Source organism: Spinacia oleracea, chromosome 1 (assembly GCF_020520425.1).
Source record: "Spinacia oleracea cultivar Varoflay chromosome 1, BTI_SOV_V1, whole genome shotgun sequence".
NCBI lineage: Eukaryota > Viridiplantae > Streptophyta > Magnoliopsida > Caryophyllales > Amaranthaceae > Spinacia > Spinacia oleracea.
In genome coordinates, this window is record NC_079487.1 from 129,625,082 (window position 1) to 129,641,486 (window position 16,405).

General features: G+C 36.8%; 2 protein-coding genes across 2 annotated transcripts; both read left to right on the top strand.

Moving 5' to 3' along the window:
- The first annotated feature begins 208 nt into the window (after window positions 1-208).
- LOC130460699 (alkane hydroxylase MAH1-like) lies at window positions 209-1,659 on the top strand. Its single transcript, XM_056828139.1, has 2 exons — window positions 209-295; window positions 650-1,659. Exon 2 carries the CDS (start codon window positions 683-685, stop codon window positions 1,421-1,423), a length of 741 nt encoding a protein of 246 aa, XP_056684117.1. The 5' UTR covers window positions 209-295; window positions 650-682; the 3' UTR covers window positions 1,424-1,659.
- Window positions 1,660-4,694: 3,035 nt separating this feature from the next.
- Window positions 4,695-5,510, top strand: LOC110802360 (noroxomaritidine synthase 2-like). Its single transcript, XM_056828141.1, is given in 2 exon segments — window positions 4,695-5,155; window positions 5,157-5,510. Coding segments are annotated over 2 exon segments (795 nt in total). The 5' UTR covers window positions 4,695-4,714.
- The last annotated feature ends 10,895 nt before the right edge of the window (window positions 5,511-16,405 follow it).

The window sequence follows — 16,405 nt, forward strand, 5'->3', positions numbered from 1 at the left end:
AAGAACCACATACCCACTGACATTAATTTAAATGTTCCCTCCAAAATTATTAACACAAGAAAACAAATACTCCATATATGTATCTAATTTGAGTTCAATTATTTAGAGTATTGTTCAGTAGCATTTAATTAAAAATTATTTGGTTGATAGTACCCGATCGATCGACCGCTATAAAAAGACCGTAGTTAACTCCTCCATTATATACACCGGCCATACTCCAAAGCTATAAACTCTGAGATAGCATTCCTAAACACATCTATAAATATAAATAAAAATATATCGATGGAGTACTTTGGTTTGTTCATCATTCTCCTATCGTTTTTTATTCTAGTTTTCTATATATTTCGCAACAAAAAAGAGTGCCCAACAAATTGGCCTGTTGTTGGGATGCTTCCAGCAATCCTGAAAAATGTCCATGACATCAACAACTATGTCATAAAAGTTATGGAAAATTCAAATTTAACTTTCCACGTGAAGGGCCCTTGGTTCTCCAAAAATACCATTCTGTAAAAAAAAAAAAAAGTACCATTTTTATTTAAAAAAGTAGTACAATTCAATTTCTTTTTTGTCCTTTTTCATATTTTGTCTTTTGTTATGATATGCATTTGCAAGCACATATCTGATATCCGAAAATATTTCCTCTTATCAGGTAAGCGTAAGCTTTGACTTGTTGAAATCATATATGGATGACCAAGAAAATGCCACAATTCCCATTATTAGTAGTAAAAATAATGGGGTTGGGGTTGGGGGTGACAAATTTTTAAGGGATACAATTATTAACATTTTCATGGCAGGAGGTGATACTACTAGCGTTGCTTTTACTTGGTTCTTTTATCTTCTTGTAAAGTATCCACAAGTTACCGCCAAGATTAGAGAGGAACTAGATGCTATATTAATAACACAAAGTAATTACAAAGATGATGATTTTGTAAAGAATTTTAGTGACAACAACAAGAAGCTAGTTTATCTTCATGCTGCATTATGTGAATCTTTACGAATGTACCCTCCACTATTGTTCAACCATAAGACTTCAGTTAAATCAGACGTCCTCCCAAGTGGTCATAAAGTGGGTCCAAATACGGAAATTTACTTCGACATGTATGCAATGGGAAGGATGAAATCTTTATGGGGAGATGATTGCAACGAGTTTAAGCCCGAGAGATGGATAACGAAACAAGGGAATTTTAAGCTCGAGCCATCGAACAAGCTTTTGGCTTTCGGTGCCGGGCCGAGGATTTGTCAAGGGAGGAGTATGACTTTCATACAGATGAAGATCGTAATAGCTGCTATTATCCCAAAGTATGATATTGTGGCAGTGGAAGGACATCAAGTTGTTCCTGATGTCTCCATTGTTCTTCAAATGAAGCATGGATTTAAGGTTAAAATTGTCAGACGTCCTTCAATTCCACTGCATGATTCATGATTTATGTTCGATCTTCATCAACCGCTGCGTACCATAGCTTTTGCTATGCAAGCTTTCATTTTATTTATGCATTATTGTTCTAATTAGGGTTTTTCTATGTTGTCCGTATTCCTGTATTTCTTTGATATCTACGTACGTTGTACTCGTGCATTTAAATTCTTCCACATTGTACGGTTGTACCCATGTACTTGTAAAACATAGTCAACTTTTTCCTTTATGTTAATCCAACGTTTAAAAGTTCCAAAAATCATGATTTTTAAAACTATAACGAAACGTGTTAATATAGGATTGGCGGCAAGGATAATAATAATAATAATAATAATAATAATAATAATTATTATTATTATTATTATTATTATTATTATTATTACTATTACGTACTCCCTCCATCCCATAATATAGTGCTTGTTTTTTTTTTTTTTTTTTTTTTTTTTTTTTTTATGTGTCCTCGGAGATGGGACAGAGGAAGTAATGAAGTATATGTATATGTACTACACATGCAATTTAGCGGCCGTGACCAAAGCTTGACTAGCGCTCCTCAATACATTAGAGTTCATGCTTGGGGTAACATAAGCTTTTATGGCAAAAGCAACAATACTTTATAAAGGCCTTCAAGAAGCATTATGTACATCTCGACATCAAAAGGATCTACATTGAAGGTGACAACAAATAGTTAAATAATATGGTATATTCCATGAAAGCTCCAAAATATCATCGTCGACATCAAATCTCTTTTAGGCTCCTTTGATTTTTGGGCGATCAAACACGTTTACAGAGAAGCAAACAGAGCACTAGATTAAATTGTAAATGTTGGACATCTAGTTAGGGATAAGTACACTATATTATAGTCCTAAGTTATTTTCAACTTTTTCTAGTGATTATTAGGAGTCGACCTCGAATAGAGGGCTCCTAATTTATTATTTTCCTTACCTTAAAAAAATGTTTATCCAACGGCCAATTATTCTTCAGGCTCCAAGGCCCGAGTTCGGAGTTGGTAAGCCACTGCACCATGGGCTTAAGGGATCCAATTGATGTCGAAAGGCTTAAGAAGGTCATCTAAAATTATATGATGATGAAACACCCAAGACTTTGCAGCATCTGGTTAGGAAGAGATAAGAGCATGTTCAGCCCTGTCTTATCTTAAGACTTACTTTAAATGTCACATCAGTTTTCTACTAACTTTTAATAATTTTTTATGCGCTAAGACTTGTTACAAACTCAATTAAATTTTTCTCTTCACCCCTAAGACTCAATTAAGATTTATCAATACATGTACATGACATCACTCACTTTTAGGATGACATCACCCATGTGAGTGTCCAAGTCTTAAATTGAGTCTTGAAAAACCAAGACTCTAATTAAGACTTTATTAAGACAAAGGGAAATAAATAGGTGAAATTATGGAAGTCTTGTCTTAAGATAATATTGATGATGTCATCCCAAGTCTTAAAACTTAGGGCTGATCTAGCTCTAACCAATGGAAAAGAACTTGTGTTAACATTAATGATCACATCATTGTTAAGTGTTAACGAAACCACCACGGAAAGCGACGTCCAAGACGAAGACAAAGAAGCCGCAATCAATTCATTCTTAGCTGAAATTTCGGTTTTACACCACCACTTGCAAATCCTATATAGGGATTAGGGGGTCGAGGGTCTGGCCCAAGCCCAGTAAAAGACCAAATAATTTTAGTTAAAAAGCCCAAATCCTAAGACTGAGCGTCTGAGCTCGCGCAGTCACATGCTGGTTCGCTGACACATTACCAAAAAGTCCAAACATACTATAGGATTGCGTTTACGTAGGATTGTAGGAATGGTAGCGAGGATCCTAACCAGACCTTGTTAGACTTTACACTAAAATTTGGATATGGATCTTAACTTTTTAGATCCTATAGGTCAAGGTAGGTCAAGGGTAGGATACAGGCAGTGCCGGGGTTAAAATTACGCCGCAGTTGCGGGCCCTGTGCAATTTCTTAAAATGGGCCTCCGATTCATTATTTTAATCATATTCAGCTTTTATTAAACAAAAAAAAACTTAACTATAATATTCTCTAGATATATTCCGTAATCTATTACTCCCTCCGTCTCTTTTTGTTTTTTACGTATTCCATTTTGGGTGTTTCATTTTGTTCTTTACATTTCCTTTTATATTATCACATAATACATTAATATTCTATCAAAATTTGTGCCCAAATATTATTTTAACCAATTAAATCCATTGGACATTAAATATTTCTCATTTTCCCAATGTCAGATTTTTGATAAAAGTGAAAACATTATAAATAAACGTAATTTATCTTGTTTAAATAAAAAAGTAGAGGAATATCAATGCACATTAAATAGTCGTTAAATCGCGTAAAAACCATGAAACGTAAAAAACAAAAAGAGACGGAGGGAGTAATTGGGAGATGAAAGTTTTTTGGGAAATTGGATGAGAAGTTTGGTAAATGGTTAAATTGAATGAGTCGACATTGTTGTTTTCCTATGTACTCCGTATTAAAACAAAAAAAAGAAAACAATACCTACAATGTTCACTAGATATATTCCGTAATCCTTTAATTTGGGAGATGTAAGTATTTTGGAAAATTGCACATTGTTTTCTCCGTATTTAAAAAAATACAAAAAAAAGAAAACAAAAACATCAAAGAGACAACAACATTTATACGTGTTGCAGGAATCGAATCCAAGACCAATGACATCTAACTCAAATCCTTAACCAATACTCCAACTTTACTTTTGTGTATATTTGAGAAGTTAATTGCATTATATCTTAAATTTAAATTGGGGGCCCTGTTCTGTCGCGCACCCGCGCCGCCCCAGAATCGGGCCTGGATACAGGGGCGGTGCCAGTAAGAGTTCAGTGGGTTCAACTGAATTAAAACTCTACTTTGTAGAGTTTTATTAAAACTCTAGAGGATCCGGACTCGGTTGGTTTTGGAGACATCTATTTTAAGTAAGCAGCTTGATTTGATGAACAATGGCACTAATGTCCTGCTTCAGATTTTGGAATTGCCTAAAGTTCTGTTCTCGCCAAAGAAAATACAGAATTAGACTATTTCAGATCTAAACGGCCAAGAAAACTAAAACCCTAGAAGACGAGTGGAAAGAGAAAAAAAGGGAGAGAGAGAGAGGGGGCTTGTTTGACTCTACTGTACGACCATTACCATCTTTAATTACAAATCCATAAGAAAATGACTAATAAATATAAACTCCTTACTGTACAAAAAACTATTATCCTTGAGCATGAACCATCAAGCATAAGCCCCCTTTTGCTTTCGAAGTTTAGCAAACAATGGCATACATGATCATCATCACATTGATCATTTCTTTTGTATTCTTTTGCTGCTTCTTTCGCAACAAAAATGGTCTTCCAACAAACTGGCCTCTTGTTGGAATGCTTCCCGCACTTCTTATAAACACTCACAGAATCAACGATTTCATAATTGAACTCATGCAAAACTCTGATCTCAATTTCCATTTAAAAGGCCCTTGGTTCACCAACATGAATTTTCTATTCACTGTTGATCCCACCAACATTAACCATGTTTTAAGCAAGAAATTTGAAAATTATGTCAAGGGCGCCAAGTTAAATGAAATTCTCGAACCCCTTGGAGAAGGAATGTTTAATACAGATTCTTCTCTATGGCGTTATCATCGAAATGTGGCTCAATCTTTCTTCAACCATCCCAAATTCCACCATTTTTTGGTCGATGTTACTTGGAAAAAAGTAAAAAGTTTATTTTCATGCTGCATTATGTGAAGCATTGAGGTTGTATCCTCCTATAGCATCAAACCTCAAAACACCAACTGAGCCAGATATCCTTCCAAGTGGACATAGAGTGAATCCAAATATACAAATTGTTTTTCACGCGTATGCAATGGGAAGGATGAAATCGATATGGGGAGACGACTGTAACGAGTTTAAGCCTGAAAGATGGATATCGGAACAAGGGATGATCAAACATGAGCCGTCGTATAAGTTTTCTGTGTTCAGTTCTGGGCCGAGGATTTGCATGGGGAAACAGATGGTTTTCACCCAAATGAAGATTATTGCTGCGATTATTATACAAAACTATCATATCATATAGAGTTAAAAGAAACTAAACATGTTCCTAAAGCTGGTTTGGTACTTCATATGAAAAATGAGTTTAAGGTTAAGGTTTTTCCGTTACCAAGTGTTTCGGGGTTGAAACGATAGTAGGAGCGTCCTTGGTATCTTGGGTTCCGGTCTCGTGCGGTGCCTGCAAGATGAACTCCGGGCCAAGGGGGGGTCCCCGAGGCGGAGCCTCCGACGCTCAAGTCAGTACAATTGATGTATAAAATGAGTTGTTTAGGGGAGAGAGAGTATGGTGGCTTCTCTAGGGTTAGAGAATGACCCCTTTTACCTTGCCCTTTGAGGGGTATATATAGTGCCTTGTTGGGCCTTTGAGGTCTTGTAAGGGATATTGGGCTTGAATGGATTTTATTGGCTTTTGAGTTAAAATGGTGGGCCCATTTTAACACCCCAACAAATGCCCCCCAGACCCAATTCTATTTGAAAAATGGGTTGGGTTTTGATTTTGATCACTTCCAAGTGAAAGTCAATTTCAGCTTAGAATTTTAACCTCGGCTCGGATTGTAACATCGGTTCGAGTTGTAATCTCGGCTCGGATTTTACCTTCGGTTTTTTACCTTCGGATTTTTACCTTCGGCTCGGTTTTATCCTTCGGATTTTTACCTTCGGCTCGATTTTATCCTTCGGATTTTTACCTTCGGCTCGGTTTTATCCTTCGGATTTTTATCTTCGGATTTTTACCTTCGGCTCGGTTTTATCCTTCGGATTTTTACCTTCGGCTCGGGTTTATCCTTCGGATTTTCACCTTCGGCTCGGTTTTATCCTTCGGATTTTTACCTTCGGATTTTTACCTTCGGCTCGGTTTTATCCTTTGGATTTTTACCTTCGGCTCGGTTTTTTCCTTCGGATTTTTACCTTCGGATTTTACCTTCGGCTCGGACTGTAACATCGATTCGAGTTGTAATCTCGGAGCGATTTTTAACCTCGCTCTTCAAATCCGGAGATCTGTTTAAGAACGTGCTTCTAAAATCGGCTCGGATTGTAACATCGGTTCGAGTTGTAATCTCGGAGCGGCTTTTTACCTTCGGCTCGGATTGTAACATCGATCCGAGTTGTAATCTTTGAGTGATTTTTAACCTCGTTCTTCAAATCCGGAGATCTGTTTAAGAACGTGCTTCTAAAATCGGCTCGGATTGTAACATCGGTTCGAGTTGTAATCTCGGAGCGGCTTTTTACCTTCGGCTCGGATTGTAACATCGATACGAGTTGTAATCTTTGAGTGATTTTTAACCTCGTTCTTCAAATCCGGAGATCTGTTTAAGAACGTGCTTCTAAAATCGGCTCGGATTGTAACATCGGTTCGAGTTGTAATCTCGGAGCGGCTTTTTACCTTCGGCTCGGATTGTAACATTGGTTCGAGTTGTAATCTTTGAGCGATTTTTAACCTCGTTATTCAAATCCGTAGACTTGTTCGGAGACTTGCTACACAATTTTGATCTTCAATATTTGATGTATTTATGTTTGTCAAACATGAATTTATAATTCGTTTTGAACATGATGAACAATTTGAGGTGTATGCTCTTGCAAAATGACTTAGAAATTTAGACAATGTCTGCCAAATTAAGTCTCCAAGAATCTTAGCATTTTATCAAATTAATCAAGTCAAGTAAATTATTAATGTTGACAAGAAATATAGTACAAAGCTTAAATAAATAGAATACTTAGCTTTGAGGTTGGGCCACTCAGTTTTTGTATTTAGACCAGATTGAGTCAGTTTGTTCGGCCCATTGTATTGCTCGGCCATCCTTAGCAAATGAGCTTCGGAACTGTCTGAACTGAGTTTTGGTGCTGAGCTAGGGAGCTGCTGACCCCGGCAGTAACTTTCAGGTACTGAGTTTAGCCTCGGGGACGAGGGCTCGGACCGTGGCTCCACCTTCGGACGAGTTAACCTCGGCGGGCCAACTTCGGATCTCTGAGTACTTGCCTCGTGTGAGTTAACCTCGGAAGCGAAGCTATGCTCGGCATTGACCTCGGTACTGAGTTTGGACCTCGGGAAGCTCTTCGGGAGGTCACCTCGGGGTACCTTTGGCTAGTCTTTGAGGTATTTTGCCAAACACCTTGTGGGCGTCAACTAAAGTTGTAGTCATGAAGTTTCTCTTGTAGTAGCTTTCACGACCAAGTTGATTATTATGAACTCAACCATGAGGTAACTTCATTTCCATAGCCCAGTTGCAAGCTCAAAGCTGTGAAGTGTTTCACTTCTTCGTATGCTCTTTCAACATACATAATTCGCTCTGACCTCCGATGGGCTGACCTCGCCGGGTCAACCTCGGGAGTTCGGACCTCGGGAGCATGATCTCGGACCTCGGTACTAAGCTCTTGGAGCTGGTGTGCTTGATTTCGGCACTAACCTCATCAATCGAGCTTCTGAACTGAGTTTTGGAAGGCTGACATTCATTCCGGCATTTTGACGAACACCTTGTGGGCATCAACTGAAGCTGTTGTCATGGAGTATCTTTGTAGTAGCTTCCACTTTGTCTACGGTCAGCCTCGGGAGGTTTTGGTCCAGACCCCGGGGAGACTTTTCTACTTCAGGAGATGAATTTCCACTTTTGATATGTCGGCCTGATGCTATATGTCAGCGATGAAGAGTAGTGATCCGTATGCTCGGATGCTACTTCTGGATAGAAATTGCACTCATACCCACAATTTAATGAGCTCTCAGTAGAGTTATGCCTCATTCTATTTTTGTGGGCCTTAGCTTGCATCTAGTCGCGTAGATGGTAAAATTGGAGCAAAGTATTCGTAGATGATAGGTGGTACATTGGTTGGCAAATTATTTATGCAAACCTTTGATATACTACTCTGCTTCTTGTACCCTCATCTTCTTTTTTGTTCCTTTTAGTTAGGAGCCAATTAATGCTCAATTCGGTGCTCCAGGAGCGTTTTATCATTTATTGCCTCGGCCGATCTAAAACACAATCAGGAAGGTTTTAACCTTTTTGAAGTGTAGACCATGCGGTCTCCGGAGTAGTTAGATCTTGGTCGAGCTTATATGGTTTTTTGTACCCATTTTTGTGGTTGAACACAGTAGCCATGAAAGAGTGGGTTTTCATGGGTTTTCGTACTCGTCTCCCCACAGACGGCGCCAAATTGTTTCGGGGTTGAAACGATAGTAGGAGCGTCCTTGGTATCTTGGGTTCCGGTCTCGTGCGGTGCCTGCAAGATGAACTCTGGGCCAAGGGGGGTCCCCGAGGCGGAGCCTCCGACGCTCAAGTCAGTACAATTGATGTATAAAATGAGGTGTTTAGGGGAGAGAGAGTAGGGTGGCTTCTCTAGGGTTAGAGAATGACCCCTTTTACCTTGCCCTTTGAGGGGTATATATAGTGCCTTGTTGGGCCTTTGAGGTCTTGTAAGGGATATTGGGCTTGAATGGATTTTATTGGCTTTTGAGTTAAAATGGTGGGCCCATTTTAACACCCAACACCAAGTATATGTGTACGATAAAGAATGATGATTGCTTTCAGCTACTAAGTACTAAGTATGTACGATAAATAATGATGATTATTTTCTTCGCACCTAGCTTGGTTCGAGATCAAGAGGTTTAATTAATTTCTTTGTTTTATTTTTACAAGAATATATATATTTTTTTAATGAGATTTTATTATTGTAAGAGTACAATTAGCGACAGATCTTTGACTCTTCAAGTTGAAGATTCATTTTTTAGAATTGAAGCTAGAATTACGAAGTATGTTTTTTTTTCTTAATGAACAAGGTCTATACAAATCGAAAAGAAAGATATATGTAACCTAATTAACTATGTTGGGGTGTTAAAATGGGCCTACCATTTTAACCCAAAAGCCAATAAAACCCACTAAAGCCCAATACCACCAACAAGGCCTCAAAAGGCCCAACAAGACACTATATATACCCCTCAAGGGGCAAGGTAAAAGGGGGTCATTCTCGAACCCTAGAGAAGCCACCTTACTCTCTCTCCCCTAAACACCTCATTTTATACATCAATTGTACTGACTTGAGCGTCGGAGGCTCCGCCTCGGGGACCCCCCTTGGCCCGGAGTCCATCTTGCAGGCACCGTACGAGGCCAGATCTCAAGACACCAAGGTCGCTCATACTATCGTTTCAACCCCGGAACAAACTATATATTTTAAATGCTTCTTAAATTTTAACCAATAGATCAAAATATTATTGAGCTCATTACATAGTTGAAAATGTTAAAAGATTTCAATTCCCCGGAAAATTAATCCTGGCCTTGGAGCGGTCCAACACGTATGTAGTTATGGAGATGTGAGCCATGATTACATGATTGCAGAAAAATATCTAAGATATTAAATATAATCCGATCCGTCCATGCAACGGTACGTCCTAGTTTATCATTTACGGAGTAACAATTTTCTTCCAACCTAACTTATTAGACAAGAAATTAATTTACATGGTCCATCACCATGGGGACATACTGACATAAGTTTACCATGTATCAATATCAGTGAATGTATATGGACATATGGTGACGATCTATATCAATTTATATTTTTTGTGAAATACTCTGTAATAATTAAAACTTTCCGAAATGGAGATCGAACATGGGAAAATATTTAGCCGGTGCACGACTATGTTTTTTCTTAAATATAAATCACAAATTGAAATCAAATCAAAGGAGCTAGTGTGAATAGTGTCAAAACCTCAATTGTGTCATATAAAAAAGAATAGAGAAAGTATATAACAATTACTCCATATTGATTAAGAATTGCTCCTAGCTAGGGTTGAAAGTGACAACGTATCTACCGTGTGTTTATCTAGTAATTAGTAAATGCATGCATAGTGATCTAGATCGAATTAGGTGGCGGCGAATTGAATAACGAATTTGTTGCATTGCATGCATGAGGCTATAAAAGGGGGTCCTCTTCTTCATCATCATTCATCAAACACATACAAATCAAACCAAATAAAAATAAAAATAAGAAGAAAGTGCAAATAGTTTAAAATGGAGATGAAGAGGGCAGTGAGTTTGGTTGTTTTTTTTAAGTTTAATGGTGGTTGCTACAAAACCAGAACCCATAATGGGTGACCAGCCGCCATCAATTCCCTGACCCAATCCTGTCAAGCATTATTCTTGAAGAGATTATTCATAGTGCTCTCACTTGTCATAATCAGGATGAGTTATATTATATTATATTATATTATATTGGAGGATCTGGTGGGATCGGACGTCGGCGAATATCATTATAAAGGACATGCATAGCTCTTATAAGAGTTATGAGAGGATGTCCGGATGATGATGAGATGATCGATTGATTAAGTACGTGAAACAAACGGAGACACATCTGAATGACAAAACCGCCCCATATAGATGTGTAAGGCTTCCGTTTGTTTCACGTACTTAATCGATCGATCATCTCATCATCAGTCGGACATCCTCTCATAACTTTTAAAGAGTTGTACATGTCCTCTATGATAATATTCGCCGACGTCCAATCCCATCATATCCTCCAATATAATATAATATATGTCCGAATAAATAAATTGAAGTTGAATGTATCAGTGTATTAGTGTATAATTCGTATGTGTATGTGCATGTATTTGTATGTGGATGTGTGCGTACTACATCTTAAATTTAAGTTATGTTGTTATTGATATTATGAATGTTGGATTTAATTATCTCCCGTTCTCCTGGCCTGTCTTAATTAATAACTATTCCATGTTATGTTTACGTCTTTACACTTCATAATGCTATTTGTGTTGTGCGAATGCACGCACTATATCGTCTAATTGGGACATAGTAGCCATAGCTAATATATCAGTTAAAAATTTTGTACTCGGTAATTTTATTTCTTTAAAAAAATTGACCATGCATTTACACCCAATCCAATGTTAAAAAAACGCAATTGACAAAATCCTACGTACTATAATAAACTTTTCAAGGGATCATTTCTTGATTAGTCTAAGTGTCTAACAAAACCTAGAACACAAATTAATTAATTGATGTTGATGGATACACTTGAATTCTACACAATATATATCGAATTATCCAATTTTGATTCTGGGTACTTGAGGAAACGAATCAAGAACATAGGAAGTTGAAACTGCGGAGTTGGAGAAGAATCATAAAGGACTAAGAACCCGTGAGAACTTTGTTTTAGCAGCTTACTATTTACCGCCCCATATTACTGAAAGGCACCCCACTATTTTAATTTACTCATATACCATCCTTGATTTACCCTCATTAAAAATTTACCATCCTTATTTACCCTATTACCTTCCCACCTCCGTCCACCACCGACACCACGTCGCCGGCGAAAAAATGCGTAGTAATGTTTACATAGTCGAGTCTACAGGTGGAACGTCGAAATTTTTATTTTTTTTTCCGGAAAAAATTTCAGAAACTTATGCATTTTTAGCTTGTACCATGGTACATGCTTATTAATTTTAAGTTTGTACCATGGTACAGACTTATGAGTTTTTAGCTTCGACCATGGTATAAACTTATGAAGTTTAAGCTCGTACAATGGACGGAGCTTAGAATTCATAAGTCTACGCCATGGTGTGAGCTTAATGTGCATAAGTCTGTATCATGGTACCATGATACAAGCTTAGAATTGCCGTAATATTTATCTCATTACCAATTCTTTAGAACCTCATTGTAATGCCATGCTTAGCTTTTTGGATGCCTATTGCTTAATGGTCAAATAATCCATATCACATTGATGTACTAAAGTTCTCTATACAATCATTTTCCCAAATAACTTATATGGGGTATTAAGTAGGGAGTATATGCCCAAATCCATATTACTTTTAACCATTAAATTTGTTTAGTTATGATGTAAGAGTACGATTATTAAGAGTACATGATTGATTTAACTTACTCCTTTCCGTTAAAATATTACAGATCAATAATTCTTTTGCGTTACTTTTATTTGTGCGGCATAAAATTGTTAGGTTATGAACAATCTAATTGACATGCGAAAAAATCACAATTTTAGAATCCAAATAAATCACATAATCAATTAGCATAATTTAGGAATACATACTATGTGATGCATGTCTACCCTTAGATGCTCCCTGACCGAACAAGAAAAAGTCTAGAGCTTCAAATGTCCCCCCTCCGTAGATTGTCCACAGCACGTTCAAGTCCGCCTTAAATTCGACCAACTAGAATCTCAGTATAAGGTGTTTAGGATTTCGTGATCTCACTTTCAGGTAAAGTCACAATTCTCTCACTTGATCTATGAGTCACACGCGTGGTTTGGTGTGATGTGTGAATTGTATGTTATAAATATTTCACCCTAGGGTGATATTTATAGTGTACGGATTATTCTATAATCCTCTTAACCTAGTTGTATTAGGATTATGATACTAGAATTAGGGATGACTTAGGAAACAAGTAAGTTTAGTTAGATTAAGAATCTGATACTTAGAATCCAAATCTCAATAAATATCAGTTGCTTATGGCCCAAGAAACTTGCATATCAAGTTACTTGGCGCCTAAGAATCTGCGGCTGTCAGGCCTTGGCGCAACACTGATTGTGATGGGCGTTGCCTTGTGTGCTGGTGCTTGCGTGATACACCATAGGCGTTGGAACTAGCCCATGCGCTGGCGCTTGGCCGGCCTTCGTGTGTCCAATTCGATGTTCGTTTCAGGTAATATTTCTAATTCGGGCAATATTTCTATTTCCGGCAGTATTTATGTTTCCGATAATATTTCCTTTTTTGGCAACATTTCGATTCGAACAATATTTTCGTTTCGGTCAATATTTCCGATTCCGACAACATTTCCCTTTCCGTTAACATTTTCATTTCCGAAAAATATTTCCGTTTTCGGTAATGTTTCCGATTATGGTAATATTTCCATTTCTGATAAGAACCATATTTCCGTTTCCGGCAATATCTTCGTTTCAGACAAATATTCTCGACTTTTCCTTTTGATGGTTTGTTTAGCTCCCACTGAAACCAACATCCATCATGTCCGATTATCCACTAATTGAATATTTAATAAATATTATATTCACCTAAATATTTGATCCATTCACGCACTATTTGTGTTACCTACGATTTCAATCAAGAGTAAGCTGTGGTTTAATATTATTAATTCCACTTGATCGAACTGAAGCGACATCTAGCTAGGCATTCAGACCACTTGGTCTCACTAAATAATTAACTTGTTTAATTAATACTGAACCGCATTTATTAGTTAGACTCCTCCTTAAATTCTTCAAATACAAACTTGAACCAAGTGCACATTTCCTTCAAAAATGACATCATACATGGATATTTTGCATAATTCAAAATATCTAAATGAATTATAGTTGTTGAATACTCGATCTGTATAATTAAGGAGCATTTAAATAATGAGTGGATTCATCGAATATCATTGTCAAAATTGACTAAATTATTGGTTAAAGAATTTAAATGAATTGATTAACTTCGAATTGAGAAACATCATGTAGGTTGTAGTTCAAGCTTTCGAAAGAAATTTTACTGTTTACTTTACCTAGATATTATGTACTGGTCGAGTACTTAATTGTCAAGTATTAATTAATCTCATGGATAATTTATACGAGGGATGTGCATTTTCTTTTACCCTTTCATGGGCTTCAGATCGTTGTAAATGCAAGCCCAAAATTAAAGAAATGTAGAGTAATTAATACCACGTGGTATACATACTAGACTCGTGTAATCGTGTGTAACAAGTTACTTCCTAATTGGGCCTTTGGTTTTGCCTTTTAGTTAACCAGAATAGTATGGGCAAATAAAAAGCCCAAAATAAACGCTTGAAAAGTATAATGTGAAGAAAATATTAAGAGGGATTTTTTCATTTTTGAGGTTTCGTCGTTTTTTTTTTGTTGACAAGAGTCTTCTCCCATACTTGCTTTGTACGAGGAAGTATTTTCGGATATCAGATATGTGCTTTCAAATACATATCATAGCAAAAGACAAAATAGGAAAAAAGACAAAAAAGAAATGAAATGGTACTTTTAAAAATAAAAATGGTACTTTTTTTTATAGAATGGTACTATTTTTTAGAGAATGATACTTTTTTTTTTTACAGAATGATACTTCCTATTTTGTCTTTTAGCTATTTGTCTTTTAGCTGATATGTGTGTTTCCACACATATCTGATATGCGAAAAACAACCTCTGCTTTGTACTGTATGGTTATAACTTTTAAGTATGATAATGTGCACCTTAAATCGGTTGTACATTGTAAGATATAGCTAAAATTAACTTTTTGCTCATCCGAAGCTTCCGCATAATCAAATGAGCAAATAAATAAAATGAGTGTGGGTTATACGTTACTAGACCTGTCAAACGGGTCGGTCGGGTCGGGTTGTGAAAATTTACTTTCAGGTTCGGGTTGAATCGGGTCGGTCACTTTCGGGTTCGGGTTTACAAATGCTTGTTCAAGACCCTGAACTTTCGGGTTCGGGTCGACCCAACGGGTTGAGAGATTTTAAAACGCGCATTATATTTTCATTAATTTAGGTGAAAAATATACAAAATATTGGCACAAGTTAACAAATTTTCCTACGAAAGTTTATATTTTGTCAAATTCAATCATAAAATAGCGTATAATTCAAATTAAAATCATATTACACAGAACAATAGTAAAAACAACGTGTCTTTTATGCTTAAATTTTCTCATAATCTCATTTATTACTATAAATACAATGATTTTCAATCGGTCGGGTCTAAAACGGGTTCGGTCGGGTTTTGACCCATTCCTTTTCGGGTTGTTCGGGTTCGGATAAAATCGGGTTACGGGTCACAAAATCTTGTTCAGGACCCATTATTTTCGGGTCGGGTCGATTTTTGACAGCTCTATACGTTACCTTGCGCAACGCACAATCGACTATAGAAAATTGCCATAATTTTTATTGACTTACTAGAGGATAATTGTGTGTTATATATGATTGTGTCAGAGGCATTGTGATTGTGCGAAGAATGATCAAATTAGATCGATCGTTGCGTTCTATTCACCTGATTTTCACTTATTTTTGCTGAATTTATCTTAATTATCTGAACTTATCTGAACTTAAATAAACATATCGATCTGAATTTATTAGAACTTATCAAAACTTATTTTAGTTATAAATTATATTTGGCCAACTCTTATTTTTCCTGAATTTATCTTATTTGAACTTAACTGAACTTATCTGAATTTATCTTTCCTAAAATAAGTGGAAATAAGGTGAACAGAACATGGCCAAAGTGTAGGACATTACTCTACAAGGGGCTCCATAATTTTGGCATAAAGGGTTGATGGACATGGTGTCTCTTGTACAGTTGTACTTTGCATGCTTGTTACAATCAAAGTACGTGAACATTCATTATCATCTTGCACATTTATATGGTGTTATTGTCTAATGAACAAATTAATGAAAATAACACTTGTAAGTTGTAACCTGTTTATGCCAAATTTCGTATGGACGACCTTTGGTTGGGACATAGACGACTAGATAAAATAAAGTATGTAAATGACATGAAATAAAGGGCGGAAATAAAGAGAGACGAGACAAGAGATGGTGACGCGGAAAACCCGAAAGGGATAAAAACCGCGGGTGGCCATGAGTCCACCAATCCACTAGGTAATAGGCGTAAAAAGCCTTATTGAGTACAATTACATTGTATATTCGCAAGAACGTAAATATAGCTAATATAATAGGGTAAACACAAGTAGGTGTGGCAAATATTGTGGGAGTACGTAAGCGGACGAGACATTCAGGGAAGACTCGTTGTGAAAGAGCTTTATAATAGGGCAGTAGGCTTAATGCAAGGGTAGTTGGTTTAGTTGGTTTAGTATATACCTTGGCTAAAGATGAACGACAATGGTTAATATCTTGGTGGAATACCCATGTGGAAGATAAGAGGAAGGCTAACTTATATTTGTTATAGGAGCTACGGGAAAAGCCATCG